The sequence below is a fragment of the Acanthamoeba castellanii genome (genome assembly GCF_000313135.1).
Source record: "Acanthamoeba castellanii str. Neff unplaced genomic scaffold scf7180000084745, whole genome shotgun sequence".
NCBI lineage: Eukaryota > Discosea > Longamoebia > Acanthamoebidae > Acanthamoeba > Acanthamoeba castellanii.
In genome coordinates, this window is record NW_004457592.1 from 474,087 (window position 1) to 486,154 (window position 12,068).

At 55.5% G+C, this 12,068-nt stretch overlaps 5 protein-coding genes across 5 annotated transcripts; 3 read left to right on the top strand and 2 right to left on the bottom strand.

Annotated features, from left to right (window-relative positions):
* Window positions 1-99: 99 nt before the first annotated feature.
* On the top strand, window positions 100-2,905 carry ACA1_183660 (Phospholipase Blike protein, putative; the record flags this gene model as incomplete). The annotated part of the gene is made up of 13 exons (XM_004345924.1): window positions 100-295; window positions 381-446; window positions 514-635; window positions 743-862; window positions 1,153-1,273; window positions 1,407-1,560; window positions 1,641-1,758; window positions 1,835-1,913; window positions 1,972-2,053; window positions 2,117-2,275; window positions 2,379-2,470; window positions 2,535-2,605; window positions 2,732-2,905. 13 exons carry the CDS (start codon window positions 100-102, stop codon window positions 2,903-2,905), a joined length of 1,554 nt encoding a protein of 517 aa, XP_004345974.1.
* Window positions 2,906-3,531: 626 nt separating this feature from the next.
* ACA1_183670 (Synapsin, ATP binding domain containing protein) lies at window positions 3,532-5,937 on the top strand (the record flags this gene model as incomplete). The annotated part of the gene is made up of 11 exons (XM_004345925.1): window positions 3,532-3,826; window positions 3,924-4,051; window positions 4,149-4,235; window positions 4,322-4,395; window positions 4,476-4,552; window positions 4,613-4,666; window positions 4,915-4,972; window positions 5,058-5,131; window positions 5,240-5,424; window positions 5,578-5,697; window positions 5,815-5,937. 11 exons carry the CDS (start codon window positions 3,532-3,534, stop codon window positions 5,935-5,937), a joined length of 1,275 nt encoding a protein of 424 aa, XP_004345975.1.
* Window positions 5,938-6,171: 234 nt separating this feature from the next.
* Window positions 6,172-7,646, top strand: ACA1_183680 (glycosyl hydrolase, family 18 domain containing protein; the record flags this gene model as incomplete). The annotated part of the gene is made up of 5 exons (XM_004345926.1): window positions 6,172-6,322; window positions 6,401-6,429; window positions 6,557-6,699; window positions 6,794-7,129; window positions 7,274-7,646. The coding sequence occupies 5 exons, from the start codon at window positions 6,172-6,174 to the stop codon at window positions 7,644-7,646; spliced, it is 1,032 nt and encodes a 343-aa protein (XP_004345976.1).
* A 1,286-nt stretch (window positions 7,647-8,932) lies between these two features.
* ACA1_183690 (uncharacterized protein) lies at window positions 8,933-10,952 on the bottom strand (the record flags this gene model as incomplete). Its single annotated transcript, XM_004345927.1, has 8 exons — window positions 8,933-9,109; window positions 9,242-9,305; window positions 9,391-9,409; window positions 9,484-9,534; window positions 9,644-9,721; window positions 9,839-10,300; window positions 10,407-10,833; window positions 10,902-10,952. 8 exons carry the CDS (start codon window positions 10,950-10,952, stop codon window positions 8,933-8,935), a joined length of 1,329 nt encoding a protein of 442 aa, XP_004345977.1.
* A 142-nt stretch (window positions 10,953-11,094) lies between these two features.
* On the bottom strand, window positions 11,095-12,003 carry ACA1_183700 (uncharacterized protein; the record flags this gene model as incomplete). The annotated part of the gene is made up of 2 exons (XM_004345928.1): window positions 11,095-11,157; window positions 11,203-12,003. 2 exons carry the CDS (start codon window positions 12,001-12,003, stop codon window positions 11,095-11,097), a joined length of 864 nt encoding a protein of 287 aa, XP_004345978.1.
* Window positions 12,004-12,068: the final 65 nt, after the last annotated feature.

Genomic DNA, 12,068 nt, shown 5'->3' on the forward strand with positions numbered 1-12,068 from the left:
TTTGTACACTTTACTGCAGCCTTCTTGTGGTTGGCTGCGGCTCAACCAATTTAGGTCTGTAGGGCCACTGCCTTTGCTTGTGTTCTGCCTCTGGTGAAGATGAAGAGTGTCGGCTTGTTGGTGGGCGGGCTGGTCGTGCTGCTCGCCTTTGCCGCGTGGAGCGCGCATAGTTTGGAGGGCACGGCGACTGTTTACTACGACCCGGCCACCAAGCACATCTACCTGCTTCCCGGTCGCGTCGATCTCCGTCACGGCGCTGCCGTCGGCGAGTACCACGATCACATCGAAAAGGATGGTGCGAAGACATCATGCATCTTCAAGATCCGATTTCATCAATCGTAGAATGTCAACTCATCATCTTCTCAATGATCTTTCACTAGGCTGGGGCAAGTTGAGCATCGAGGGCAACCCTCTCCACGAAGATGAAACCCAGATGTTCGCCGCAGGTGCGCTGCCCACCTATTTTATATTTATTTATTTATTTATTTTCTAATTTCTGCACAAACGAAAAAGGTTATCTGGAGGGCGCGATGACGCAGAAGCGCATCTACCAGCAGTACACCAACATCCACTCCGTGTTCTGGCACAACGCAACGACCATCCCGGCCTCGCTGCAGGCCTGGCTCAAGGCGCAGGTTCGTGGTGGCCCTCTTCATGGACCGCTTCTTCTCACAGCGATTCTGATCTCACATTCCACACTCGTCGGCGTGATCGGTACGAACGTATGACCTGATCCGTCCAGGACAAGTGGGTGCGGGACAACGCGGCGGAGAAGAGGGCCGCGGACCCCTACTGGGGCCAAGTGGCCAACGTCCTGGCCCAGTTCGATGGCCTTGTCAAGGGCTACAACGATTTCGCCCCGGTTGCCGAGGTCTCTCCACTCTTTCCCCCTCGTCCTTAAATGTGTGCTGACTCTCGTGCCACGCACGCACTGCACATCACACACTCTACACACCACCCACACACCCACACACCAACAGAAACTGGACTCTCTTGCTTTTTCGATTCTCAGTGGCGTTGGTGATCTACTGGACCTCACCACCGCCTTCCGTGACGAGGTACTTCGTTGTAATCTGTGATTACTTAAAGGTTTCTTTGCTCTTCTCGCGACCATGTGTGTTTAGCCAATCGCCAAATGTGGTGCCTGCGCAGGCCCTCCCTGGCCGCCCTCCTCGCAATATGATGAGTGAAGATCAATTGCGCAACTGGGTGTACAACACCCATTGCTCGGCGCTGATCAAGGTCACCGGAGATCTCTCGGACATCTTCGCCGGTGCGCACCGCATTCCGTTCACCCCATTCCCACACACATGCGAGAGCTCACTCGTCTTGTTGTGTGTGTGTGTGTGTGTGTGTTGTGTGTGTGTTGTGTGTGTGTGTGTGTGTGTGTGTGTGTGTGTGTGTAGGTCACACGGCCTGGTTCTCGTACGAGTCGATGCTCCGGATCGCCAAGTCCTACACCCTGCCGCTGTCCAACCCCTCCACCCAGTCCAAGAGCGTCATCTTCTCTTCGTACCCGGGCTTCCTCGTGTCCCTTGACGATTTCTACATCACCGACAAGTGCGCTTAGCCACGATCTTGAGAGCCGTGTGTGCAAGTGAGCCAATGACTCAGTCTGATTGTGACACGACACACGCCAGGGAATTGGTGGTGATCGAGACCTCGCTCTCGGTCTTCAACGAGAGCCTCTACACCATCGTGCGGGACAACACGCAGGTGCTGCTCAGTTGGCAGCGCACCATGCTGGCCAACAGAATGGTACCTAGTCCCGTTGACCTTAAGGCCTTGCGAGGCTGGGTAGCATGGCTCACCACCTCTCTCCCTCTTATTGCAGGCCAGTTCCGGTCCGCAGTGGGCCAGCACCTACTCGAGGTACCAGAGCGGGACGTACAACAACCAGTGGATGGTTCTCGGTACGTCGTTTATAGGTAAATCGCATTGCACCAACAACTCACGCACGCGACTGTGCAGACACCAAGCGCTTCGAGCAGGGCGTGCAGCTGAACCCCTACACGCTCACCATCCTCGAACAGATCCCCGGCTACATCCAATGGTATGCTTCTCATACCCTTGGCCAACCATATTTATTTTATTTACTCTTTTTTATGATACGCAGGGACGACCAGACGAGCATTCTCGCGGAGGGCTACTGGCCGTCCTACAATGTCCCCTTTTACCCGCGCGTGTACGAGGCCGCGGGCTACGTGGAGATGGCCCAGAAGCAGCCGGTCATGGCCAGCTACCAGCACTGCTGCCGCGCCAACATCTTCAGAAGGTGGTCGCTTCCTACCCTATTTTATGTCCGAACTGTGGGTAACTTATCGGACACTCACATCATCAACAAACGGCTTGATATGTTTATGTCCGACCGGTCACAGGGATCAAGGCAACGTCACGGACTTTGAGGCGTTCAAGTCCATCCTCCGCTACAATGACTGGCAGAACGATCCCTATTCCCAGGGCCACCCCGGTGCGGCACATCGTGTGCGTGTCGCATGTTCGGTCGCGCTGACGCATCTTGGCCAACCACACAGGCTATTCGATTGCCGCTCGTTTCGATCTGGAGAAGTCCAATCCTTCGCCCGAAGGCGGCTACGACACCAAGGTACACCGACGCCACCCACTCTCCTCAGCGTTCCGTATGTGCCGTGTGTGTTGCGTTGCATGTCGTGTCGTGTGCGTTGCGTCGCGTCGTGTGCCGCTCATGACTTGATTTCTTGTGTATGGCCAGGCCACATCCTACGCCCGAGTGAAGCAGATGAAGTTCGAGGCCATCAACGGACCCACCTACCAGGAGCAGCCCGTATTTGCTTGGACCAGCCAGTGGGACGCCTACTCGCACGTCGGCCAGCCGCTGCGGTTCCACTTCCCCTTCGTCACCATGCAGCCCGCCCAGTTCCAGTGAGCTCAAAGGTCCTGTGGTCACCACCCAAACACCATGTGCTAGGCCGCTGCAACAGAACATAGTGATTTGCGTTACGCTTGTGCGTGCCGCGGTATTTAACCAACATGGCTTGATTACGTCGAACATGTTGCAGTCCTGATGGTGGTGTAGAATGTTTGTTTTTGGGGTTGGTAGGGAACCGCTCAGCCCCTCGGAATAGAGGAACGAGCAGGCCACCACTTTAAGTGATGTAGACTATGAACCGGAGATATAATTCTGCGGTTGGTAATGCCAGTACTGGCCAGCCGCCTCGCTACTGCAACTCTTGACCTTCTTCGTCCATTGTGGGACGCTCTTTACCTTTGGCTGAACTGACACACTCCGAGCAGCAGGGAAAAAGAAAGAACGAAAAGTTGGAATAAAAGTTCAAATAAAGAACGAAAGGTTGAGAGAGGTTCACTGCGGTGGTCCCACAGGAGAGGGAGAGGTGTGGTTGGCCATGCACATCACCACGCAACACTTGCTCCCCAACGTCTGTCAGAGGATAGAGAGTGAGTGTGGCGCTCCGAAGTTAGTGGCACACTAAAAAAGAAAGAAAACGAAATCGAAAATGAAAAAAATGGCAGTTCGCGCGTATTCGTCAGAGGATGGAAGAGGATCAAGCGAAGAGCCCAGAACACCAAGCGAAGAGGAAGAAAGAGAAGAAAGAGAAGAAAAAGAACGAAAACGAGACCCAGATGGAAAAGAACGAAAGCGCTGGTGACGTGGGCGATGAGGAGACCACCCCCAAGCCAACGGTCGCGAAAGTGCCACAGCTGGTGAAGCGTCGCACGCTGCTCGTCATTGGCGGCAAGGCCTCCATCGACTGGCCGGCAGTGTTCAAAGGCGCCACATTGCACGCTGGACTGGTCGACGTAACCGTTGAAATGGCCTCCTGGGAAGGTACTTTCTAATTGTCCATTTATCTACATTTTCCTTTATTTTATGATAATAATAGAATTCACAAATTAAATAATTCATTTTTTTTGAAAAAATGTAGATATTAGGATGGTGTCATACAGCGACTGCGGGTGCGTGGTGGACATCGCTCCGGCGGGCGGCAGTCGCAAGTCCATCACCCCAGACTTCCTACTCGTCCGCAGTGCCCTACAGGGCGTCTTTGGCCAGGTACCACCGCACACGCACACGCACCATCGCACGCGCACCAGCGCACAGGCACACGCACCACCGCACACGCAGGATAACCGTCGTGGAATTATTGTAGGACTACAGGAACAGGCTCTACGCGTTCATGCACTCCAACGTGCCGTCAGTCAACACCCTGGATTCGCTGTACCTGTGCCAAAACAAGGTACGCTCAACAACAACAACGTCGTACCTTCCCAATCTCGAGCGCCGCGAGTGTAACAAAAAGTAACTCCTACCGCTTGGGTGCAGCCGATCGTCTACGGCAAGCTGAAGGCCATCCAGAAGGTGCTCGGCAAGGATGAGTTCCCGCTCATCGAGCAGGCGTACGTCTCGATTTGACTTCGTCGTGTTGCGCTAAACGCAAACTTTGACTCTGGGCTCTCTCTCTCTCTCCTTTGGTCAGTTGCTATGCGGACTGGAAGGCGATGACCTTCTGTTCGGGCTTCCCCATCGTCGCCAAACTGGGCACCGCTCACGCCGGTGCGCACGCCCCCTCTCATCTCACTTGTTGGCATTTACTCACCGCGCCCCAAATCAAAGGGTTTGGAAAGATGAAACTGAACAGCCAGAGCGAGTTTGAAGACTTTCAGAGCGGTACGTGTCCACGAAGGCGCACTTTCCCTTCTTTTTGATGGTCTTTGTTCTTCGTTCTTCTTTCGTTCTTTTTCCCCCATTTTATGGCGAGCTCGACTCACGATGCACGGGGGTGGACACAGTGGTGGCACTCCAGGATCGCTACGTCACCACAGAGCCGTTTGTAGGTGCGCATCTCACGCCAGCGGCCCTCGCAGCTGCTACTCAATCAAAAAGCACCGCACTCACCCAAACACACAAACGCACAGACTGGGACTACGACTTCAGGATTCAGAAGATCGGCGACAACTACCGCGCGTTCCGGAGGTACGAGAGTCGTATCAGCCTCTCCGGCAGGGTCGTCGGCTTGCTTATTGTTTGCTGCTGACCTCCCGTTCGGTGCGATCGATAGGTTTTCGACCAACTGGAAGGGCAAAGGCTTCAGCCAGAAAGACGAGGACATCCCAGTCACGCCCCAATACAAACGTATACCGCACGACACACACCACACGCCACACACACACATGCACCACCGCACACGCGCCACCGCACGCGCATGTACAAGCTGACGAAAACGAGCGATCAACATGTAAGGTTGGATTGATTTGGCGAGCAAGGCCCTGGGGATGGATGTCTGCGCGTTGGACGGAGTGCACAGCCGGGACGACGGCAAAGAGTACATCCTCGAGCTCAACGACTCGGCCATTGGGCTCAACGCGCGCTACGAGGACGAGGATCTTCTCCACATCCGCGACCTCGTGCTGTTCCGTATGACCCAGGTCTGGCCACATGCACCACTGCACATACACACGCCACCGCACACACATACACGACCGCACACGCACACACACGCACACACGCACGCACACACACGACCGCACACGCACCACGCGCGCGTAGACCATGCAACTAATAAGCTGTGATTGGTGCAGGCGTTCCCCTTGCCCACGAACGAGTTGACTGAGTCACAAGACGCGGACGAAGTAGAAGACGAGGACAGTATCGATGCGCTGAAGGAGAAGATCGCCAAGCTTCAAGTCAAACTCGATCAGGTTAGTTCTCAACCACCACCACCACGTTGAATGAACATAGTGTTGACTGCCTTTTGATCATTTCTTGCTGATGGCTCATCAACCAAACCCTTTGTTCTTGCCGGTGGCCACCTGCAGGTGACGGGCGAGAAGAATGCGCTGCTGGCCGCACAGGCAGAGAAGACGCCCAGCAAGAAGTCGGGTGAGAAGGACAAAGGCCACATGTTTGGCTTTGGGTGGAAGAAGTCAGACAAACACTGACAACACTGGATTCCTTGTGGCAAGGTTCTTCTCTTCAATCAGCAGTTTCTTTCCACACGTGGAAGGGAATGGGCAGTGGGATGAAGATGGCTACATTCCCTAAGCCCACGTCATCGCCATTTTACTTGATCAGCAATCGTGCACGATGTTCCAACGAGACCTCCGCCAATCAGCAATCGACAACAAAAGTGTGTCGGACGAAATGGGATTGGTTGCTCCTGTTCTCCGCCAATCATGACGCAGCGCCAAATACTCAACTTTGCGTGCGCTTTTGACAAAACACACCACAGCCACAAGCTTGAAGCAAACAACCCCATGGCTCACCTCAGCCTCCTCGCCGTCGTGCTGGCCGCATGCTTCTGCCTCACCCTGGCTTCCTTCAATGGTTCGTTATATATCTCCACTCTTTTGCCATAGATAAAACACGTCACCCTCTCCAACTAAATGTGTTCGCCCAACGCAGACTCCATCCAGGCCGAATCCAATCTGATGGTACAACAACTGCCTTCACCGCCCCCGCGATGTTGCGGGCTTGTTGCTTGTCTTTTGTTTTTAAAAACTGATACCCATTTTTCATTGGCCTACGGAATTATTAAAAAAATAATGTAAAAAAAACCAGGTGGGCTACTGGGCCCAGTGCTCCTCGGGCAACGAGGGCAGCCTCGCGTCGTACTGCTCCGGCAGCACCTACGACATCATCGTGATCGGCTTCATGCCCCAGTTCGGCAGCGGCGGCGACATTTCAATCAACTTTGCTGGCCAGTACGTCCAACACCATCTGCGGTTGTGTGCTGTTGCGTGCGGTTGGTTTTGGTTGTGTGCGGTGTGTGCGGTGGCTGACGAGTGGTGGGTACAGTTGCTGGCAGACGTTCCCCGGGACCAACCTGCTGCACTGCTCCGACATCGGGAGGGACATCCAGGCGTGCCAGTCCCAGGGCAAGCGCGTCTTCCTCTCGCTCGGCGGAGGCGATGGCAACTACGGCCTCTCGAGCGACGAACAGGGCAACCAACTGGCCCAGACCGTGTGGGACATGTTCCTGGGCGGGTGGACCAACAACCGCCCGTTCGACGGGGCCAAGCTGGACGGCATCGACCTCGACATCGAGAAGGGCGACCCCTCGCACTACGGCGCCTTCGTCAACACCCTCAGCAACCTCTTCAACAAGGACACCAGCAAGCGCTACTACATCTCGTACGTGTTTTCTTGTGTGTGTGTGTGTGTGTGTGTGTGTGTGTGTGTGTGTGTGTGTGTGTGTGTGTGTGTGGTGTGTGTGCGGTGTGTGTGCGGTGTGTGCGGTGGAGTGATGATGACTCACAGATTTCTTCTTGATTGCAGTGCTGCGCCGCAGTGTCCGTTTCCTGATGCGTTCGACGGGCCGTACTCGTGGGGCAGCGCGCTCGACCAGGGCAAGGTGGACTACATCTGGGTGCAGTTCTACAACAACCTGCCCACCTGCGGCCTGCCCAACCCGTTCAACTACTACACCTGGTCCAACTGGGCGCAGAACCACAGCCCGAAGACCCGCGTCATGGTGGGCGTGCTGGGTGCCAACTCGGGCGGCGCGGGCTTCATCGACGCCAACGGCCTCCAGCGCGCGCTGGGCGGCGTGCGGTCGGACGGCCAGTTCGGCGGCGTCATGGTCTGGGACGTCTCCCTGGCTGCTCAGAACAACTTCGGTCAGCAGATCTCTCAGTACCTCAAGAACTAGGCCTGGCGCACCCACTGGCACTGCGGCACCACCAAAACGGTCTGCCAAAATGATGGGCTTAAAAATCATCTGTCATCTGCATGAAAAGAATCTGTCATCTGCACAAAAATCATCTGTCATCTGCAAAATGGCCATAAAAATCATCTGTCATCTGCAAAATGGGCCTAAAAATCAACTGTCATCTGCATAAAAATCATCTGTCATCTGCAAAATGGGCATAAAAATCAACTGTCATCTGCATAAAAATCATCTCTTGTCTGCCAAAATGGGCATAAAAATCATCTGTCATCTGCAAAAATCATCTGTAAACATATCCAAATTCAACTGTCACTCATTACCCACCCCACAATTAGACAAAAACAAAAACAACAAATTTATCAAAATAACAAAGATACCACAAAAACCTCCCACTGCTGTTGACAGAAAGCTGCTCTTGTGGTGGTGGGGCAGGCAATGGTTGGTCAGCTGATTGGGGGTGACTGAGCAGGTGGGCAGGTGGGTGGGGAGAGTTGAAGGAGAGCTCATACCTCACATGCTGGTACTGTCCAGCATGCAGGAGAAGACCATGAGTGGCAGCTTGTAGAGCAGAACATTCATGGCTGGCATCAGGGAAATCTGACAGTGGTTGGCCCAGGTTGAATGGTGGCGCCTGCATGTTGATTGGCTTGTAGCCACCTGTGTGGCCCACACCACCACATCAGTGAGTTGTTGGTTGGTTAGTGTTTTAAGTTGATTGCATATCAACAACACACACAATGCAATTAATTTGCATTTTAATTGAATTAACAAACAAAACAAAACAAAAAAAACAAATAACAAAAAACAAAAGAATGAGGTGATGGAGCTATGTGGGAGGACGGGCCACACCTTCAGCTTACCCCAGGCCAACACAGTTCTGCATGGTTTGAGAGTGTTCACTTGGGGCAATCTTTTGGAGAGATTGCTGGAGGTGTGGGTGACAGACTGGTCCATGGCGTGTTGCCGTTACACTACAGCCCCCTGTGTTGGGAGTGGAGCTGCCAGGAGTCGAACCTGGTTAGCCATCGTGCATGGTAAAGGTCCAGCCGTCGAGATGTCCTCCACCGTAAGCATTAGAGCACCTCTGCTCCCAGCATGCACACACCGCTACCACTTGTGGCTGAAGGCACAGCTCCTGTGTTTATTGTGGGACTGCCAATGGTTCGGTGAAGCACTCTGGGTACCAGTCCATCAACAGAGAGCAGATGGCACAAGCCAAGGCTTCGTGCTGCATTGGGCCTGCACGCCGATCATTTGGGAGCGAGTGGTTACGCAGGAGCGAGGTCGAGGAAGGAGTGGAAGGCGGTGTAGCCGCGCTCGTAGTCGTCCTCGTGGGCGAGGTCGAGCGCCACCCCCAGGAAGTGAAGGAAATGGCGGAAGGTAAGGCCCTCGTCGCTGTCGGCACTCGGCTTGAGCAGCTCTTCCCACAACTTCTGCAGCTGGGGCTGTGACGTGTGTACACGTACATTCCTTCGAGTTAGGCGTGTGTCGTGCGGAAAGTGTGATGTCGTGTTGTGTTGCGTACGTCGTGTGCGCACGACCCTGAGAGCAAAGAGAGGAATATGAAGGGCACGTACACAGCTCTTGGGCGAGCAGGCGGGATTGTCATCGCGCGCTGAGTTGGTCGCGTACTCCCACACCCTGCAAGAACGAGCGTTTGCACCAACGCACACGACACACGACACACGACACGACGCACGCGCTTTTATGCGATATCTCCTCGTACCTGCCATGAGCCTTGCCGCCTGCACAACAGTGTCACTGTGAGGAAGGGCCTCGGTAGGTACAGCGGCAGCAGATGAGGAAAGAAACGGCGTACCGACGGAGAGGCTGATCTTGCAGGTGGTCACATTGTACTGGCCATCTCCGCCTGCATGAGGGTCACCACCCCAATGAGCCCCTTTTAAAATGTCGCACAAGTGGGCGCGTGAGGGCTGTGTGTGCGTGTGTCGTGTCGTGTGCGATCCATACAACTGTACCAGAGGATTCTACGCTGGAGACAGTGTTGTCACGAAGGAACCCGAGCGTCACGTTCTTCCTGCTGGTGCCGAAGATACCTAGAAGCGCCCACGAAGTGAGGTGATGGGGTAATTCGTCCGGAGTGAGACTCACTACAGCGTACGGGCCACGGAAACAATATCTCGCGTTCATAGGCGGGTGGTGGTGTGGGTTACCGCGGTAGTCGTCGCCGCAGGAGAAGTCGTTGTGCTTGGTGACGCGCATCATGTTCAGGAGCATGCGCACCTGCATCTTCTGCAGATTAGTCTCCAGCTTGGGCTCGCTCCTGGCCAGCTTGTCCTCGTCTTCATCGTCTTCGTCGTCGTTGTCGTCTTCATCGTCACCATCCTTCTCCTTTTCCTCATCGTCTTCGTCATCTTCACTCTCTTTCTTTTCCGCCTTCTCCTCTTGGTCTTCGTTCTTTTTCTTCTCGTGATGACTCTCTTCTTCGTTCTTGTCGTCGTCTTCGTCGTCGTCGTCTTCGTTGTCGGCTTCGTCGTCGCCGATCCAAGCGGCGATGCGGGTCTCGACGGTGTCCCGGAACTTCATGAGCGCGGTCGCCTTGGCCAGCTCCTCCAGGCCGCCCGCGCGGTCGGACGCCACGTCCGCCAGCAGACGGCGCCAGGCCAGCTTCTCGTCTTACGAACGCACACACCGCACACGTGTGCGCACACACAGGAAATTTCTTGCGCGTGAGTGCCAACTTTTCACCTGGAATGCAACTTAACTTAAGCGGGAGAGCACCAGTTTCGATGAAGGCCTCGCACCACACGCTGCGCTGCGGCAGCGCGGCCGCCGCCTCCCCGGCCCCACCGGCCATGGCCTGGAGCAGGTTCTCGCGGTCGGCCACAAACACATGGCGCACGGCGTCGGCCCCGTGGAGCTGGACCAGCGCGCTCATGGCCGCGTAGGCCGCCGGGCCGCGCTCGCGCCGGAACAGCTCGCGCCACACCGGGGCACCGTCGGTCGGGTGGGCGATGAGGCGGTGGAGAGTGCGGCTGACGCACGAGAGGCGCACGAGGTCGGCCCCGGCGTGGACGTGGCGGCACACAGCCACCAGCGCGTCGTCGGTGAGGGTCTCGTCCAGACCCACGCCGCCGGGAGTCGCTGCCACCGGTCGGCGCGTGGGCGCCACAACCTCCATGACGTCTTCTGCTTCTGTGGTCGAGTCCTGCCCCCCAAGCGTAATATTTTACCTTAAATTATGGCGCGTCCCACAAGAGGGGGAGGAGATGGTACCAGGCGGGGCTTCTTGGGCTGCTTCTGGGCTTGCTTCTTGGTTCGCTTCATTGTTGGCCTGCTGTAGATTATGACAAAAACAAAAGAGATAAAACAGCAGCGCACTTTTTGGTGGAGGAAATATTTCGGAGTAATGCAGCCAATGGTTGGTTTTTGGTGTTTTATTGGTTTCTTTTTTTTTAGATTTGGGCAGCTATGGCCAAAAGTGGAAGACCATATCATCTCGGCTGCGCAGATTTCGCAAGATGGCCTCGGTCTGCGCGAGAGTGTGTGGAAAAAGGTCTCTAGGCCAGTAGGGCACCATCATGGGGTGGTGGAAGTGGAACTCGACCATGAGCTCGTCGATCAGGCGAATGGCGCCGGTCAGCTCCAGCCGCGGGATGATGTTCCACTCCTCCCCTTCGATGTCGATCTTGACCACGCAGTAGTCCTTGCGCTCGACATGCGCCAGCAGGAAGTGGTTGAGGTCGCCCGGCGAGTGGTCGGTCAAGTTGGCGCTGACTCTGGCGGGGAAGAGGGTGATGCTGTCAAGCCATCGCGTGGCAGCGTCGGCGGTCAGGTTGTACACGGTTACGGCAGCCCCGGGCTCGGGCTTCTCGAACAAGTCCTCCATCTCTTCCCAGGCGTAGATCTCGGTGAAGTCGACTGGGTAGTTGGCCTTCATCCAACCCACGCTCGAATTGAAGATGTTGGCGCCCACGTCGAGATAGACCCGGCGCGGTGGCAGTACGGCAGCGAGTGCCTGGCGCAGCGGCAGCTCGCGCTCACACTGGCCACTTGCGTGGTCGAGCTTGTTGAGCCGGCAGAGGTGCTTGTGGATCGAGTGCGGCAGCAGCCGCAGGAAGGAACGGTCCTCCAACTTTTCGCGGCTGAAGCTGCCGTTGGCGTTGGGCCGGTAGCGAAACATGTTCTCGCTGAGCAGGGGCTCCACCTCGAGGTCTGGCAGCGGCAGCGAGCTGAAGGGCGGGAGGGAGTAGCGGCCGCCAGAAGAAGGCGCCTCATGAAGCGGCAGGGCGAGAGGCCACAGAGACTCATAGTTTACAAATAACAACCAGACGCACAACAGCCCCACCAACAGACACGCAGGGCCGGTCTTCTTCATGATCGAAAGGACGAGAAAAGAACAAGTCAGTCCCGGGCCAGTAACAATTTCCTTTCTTGTATTTA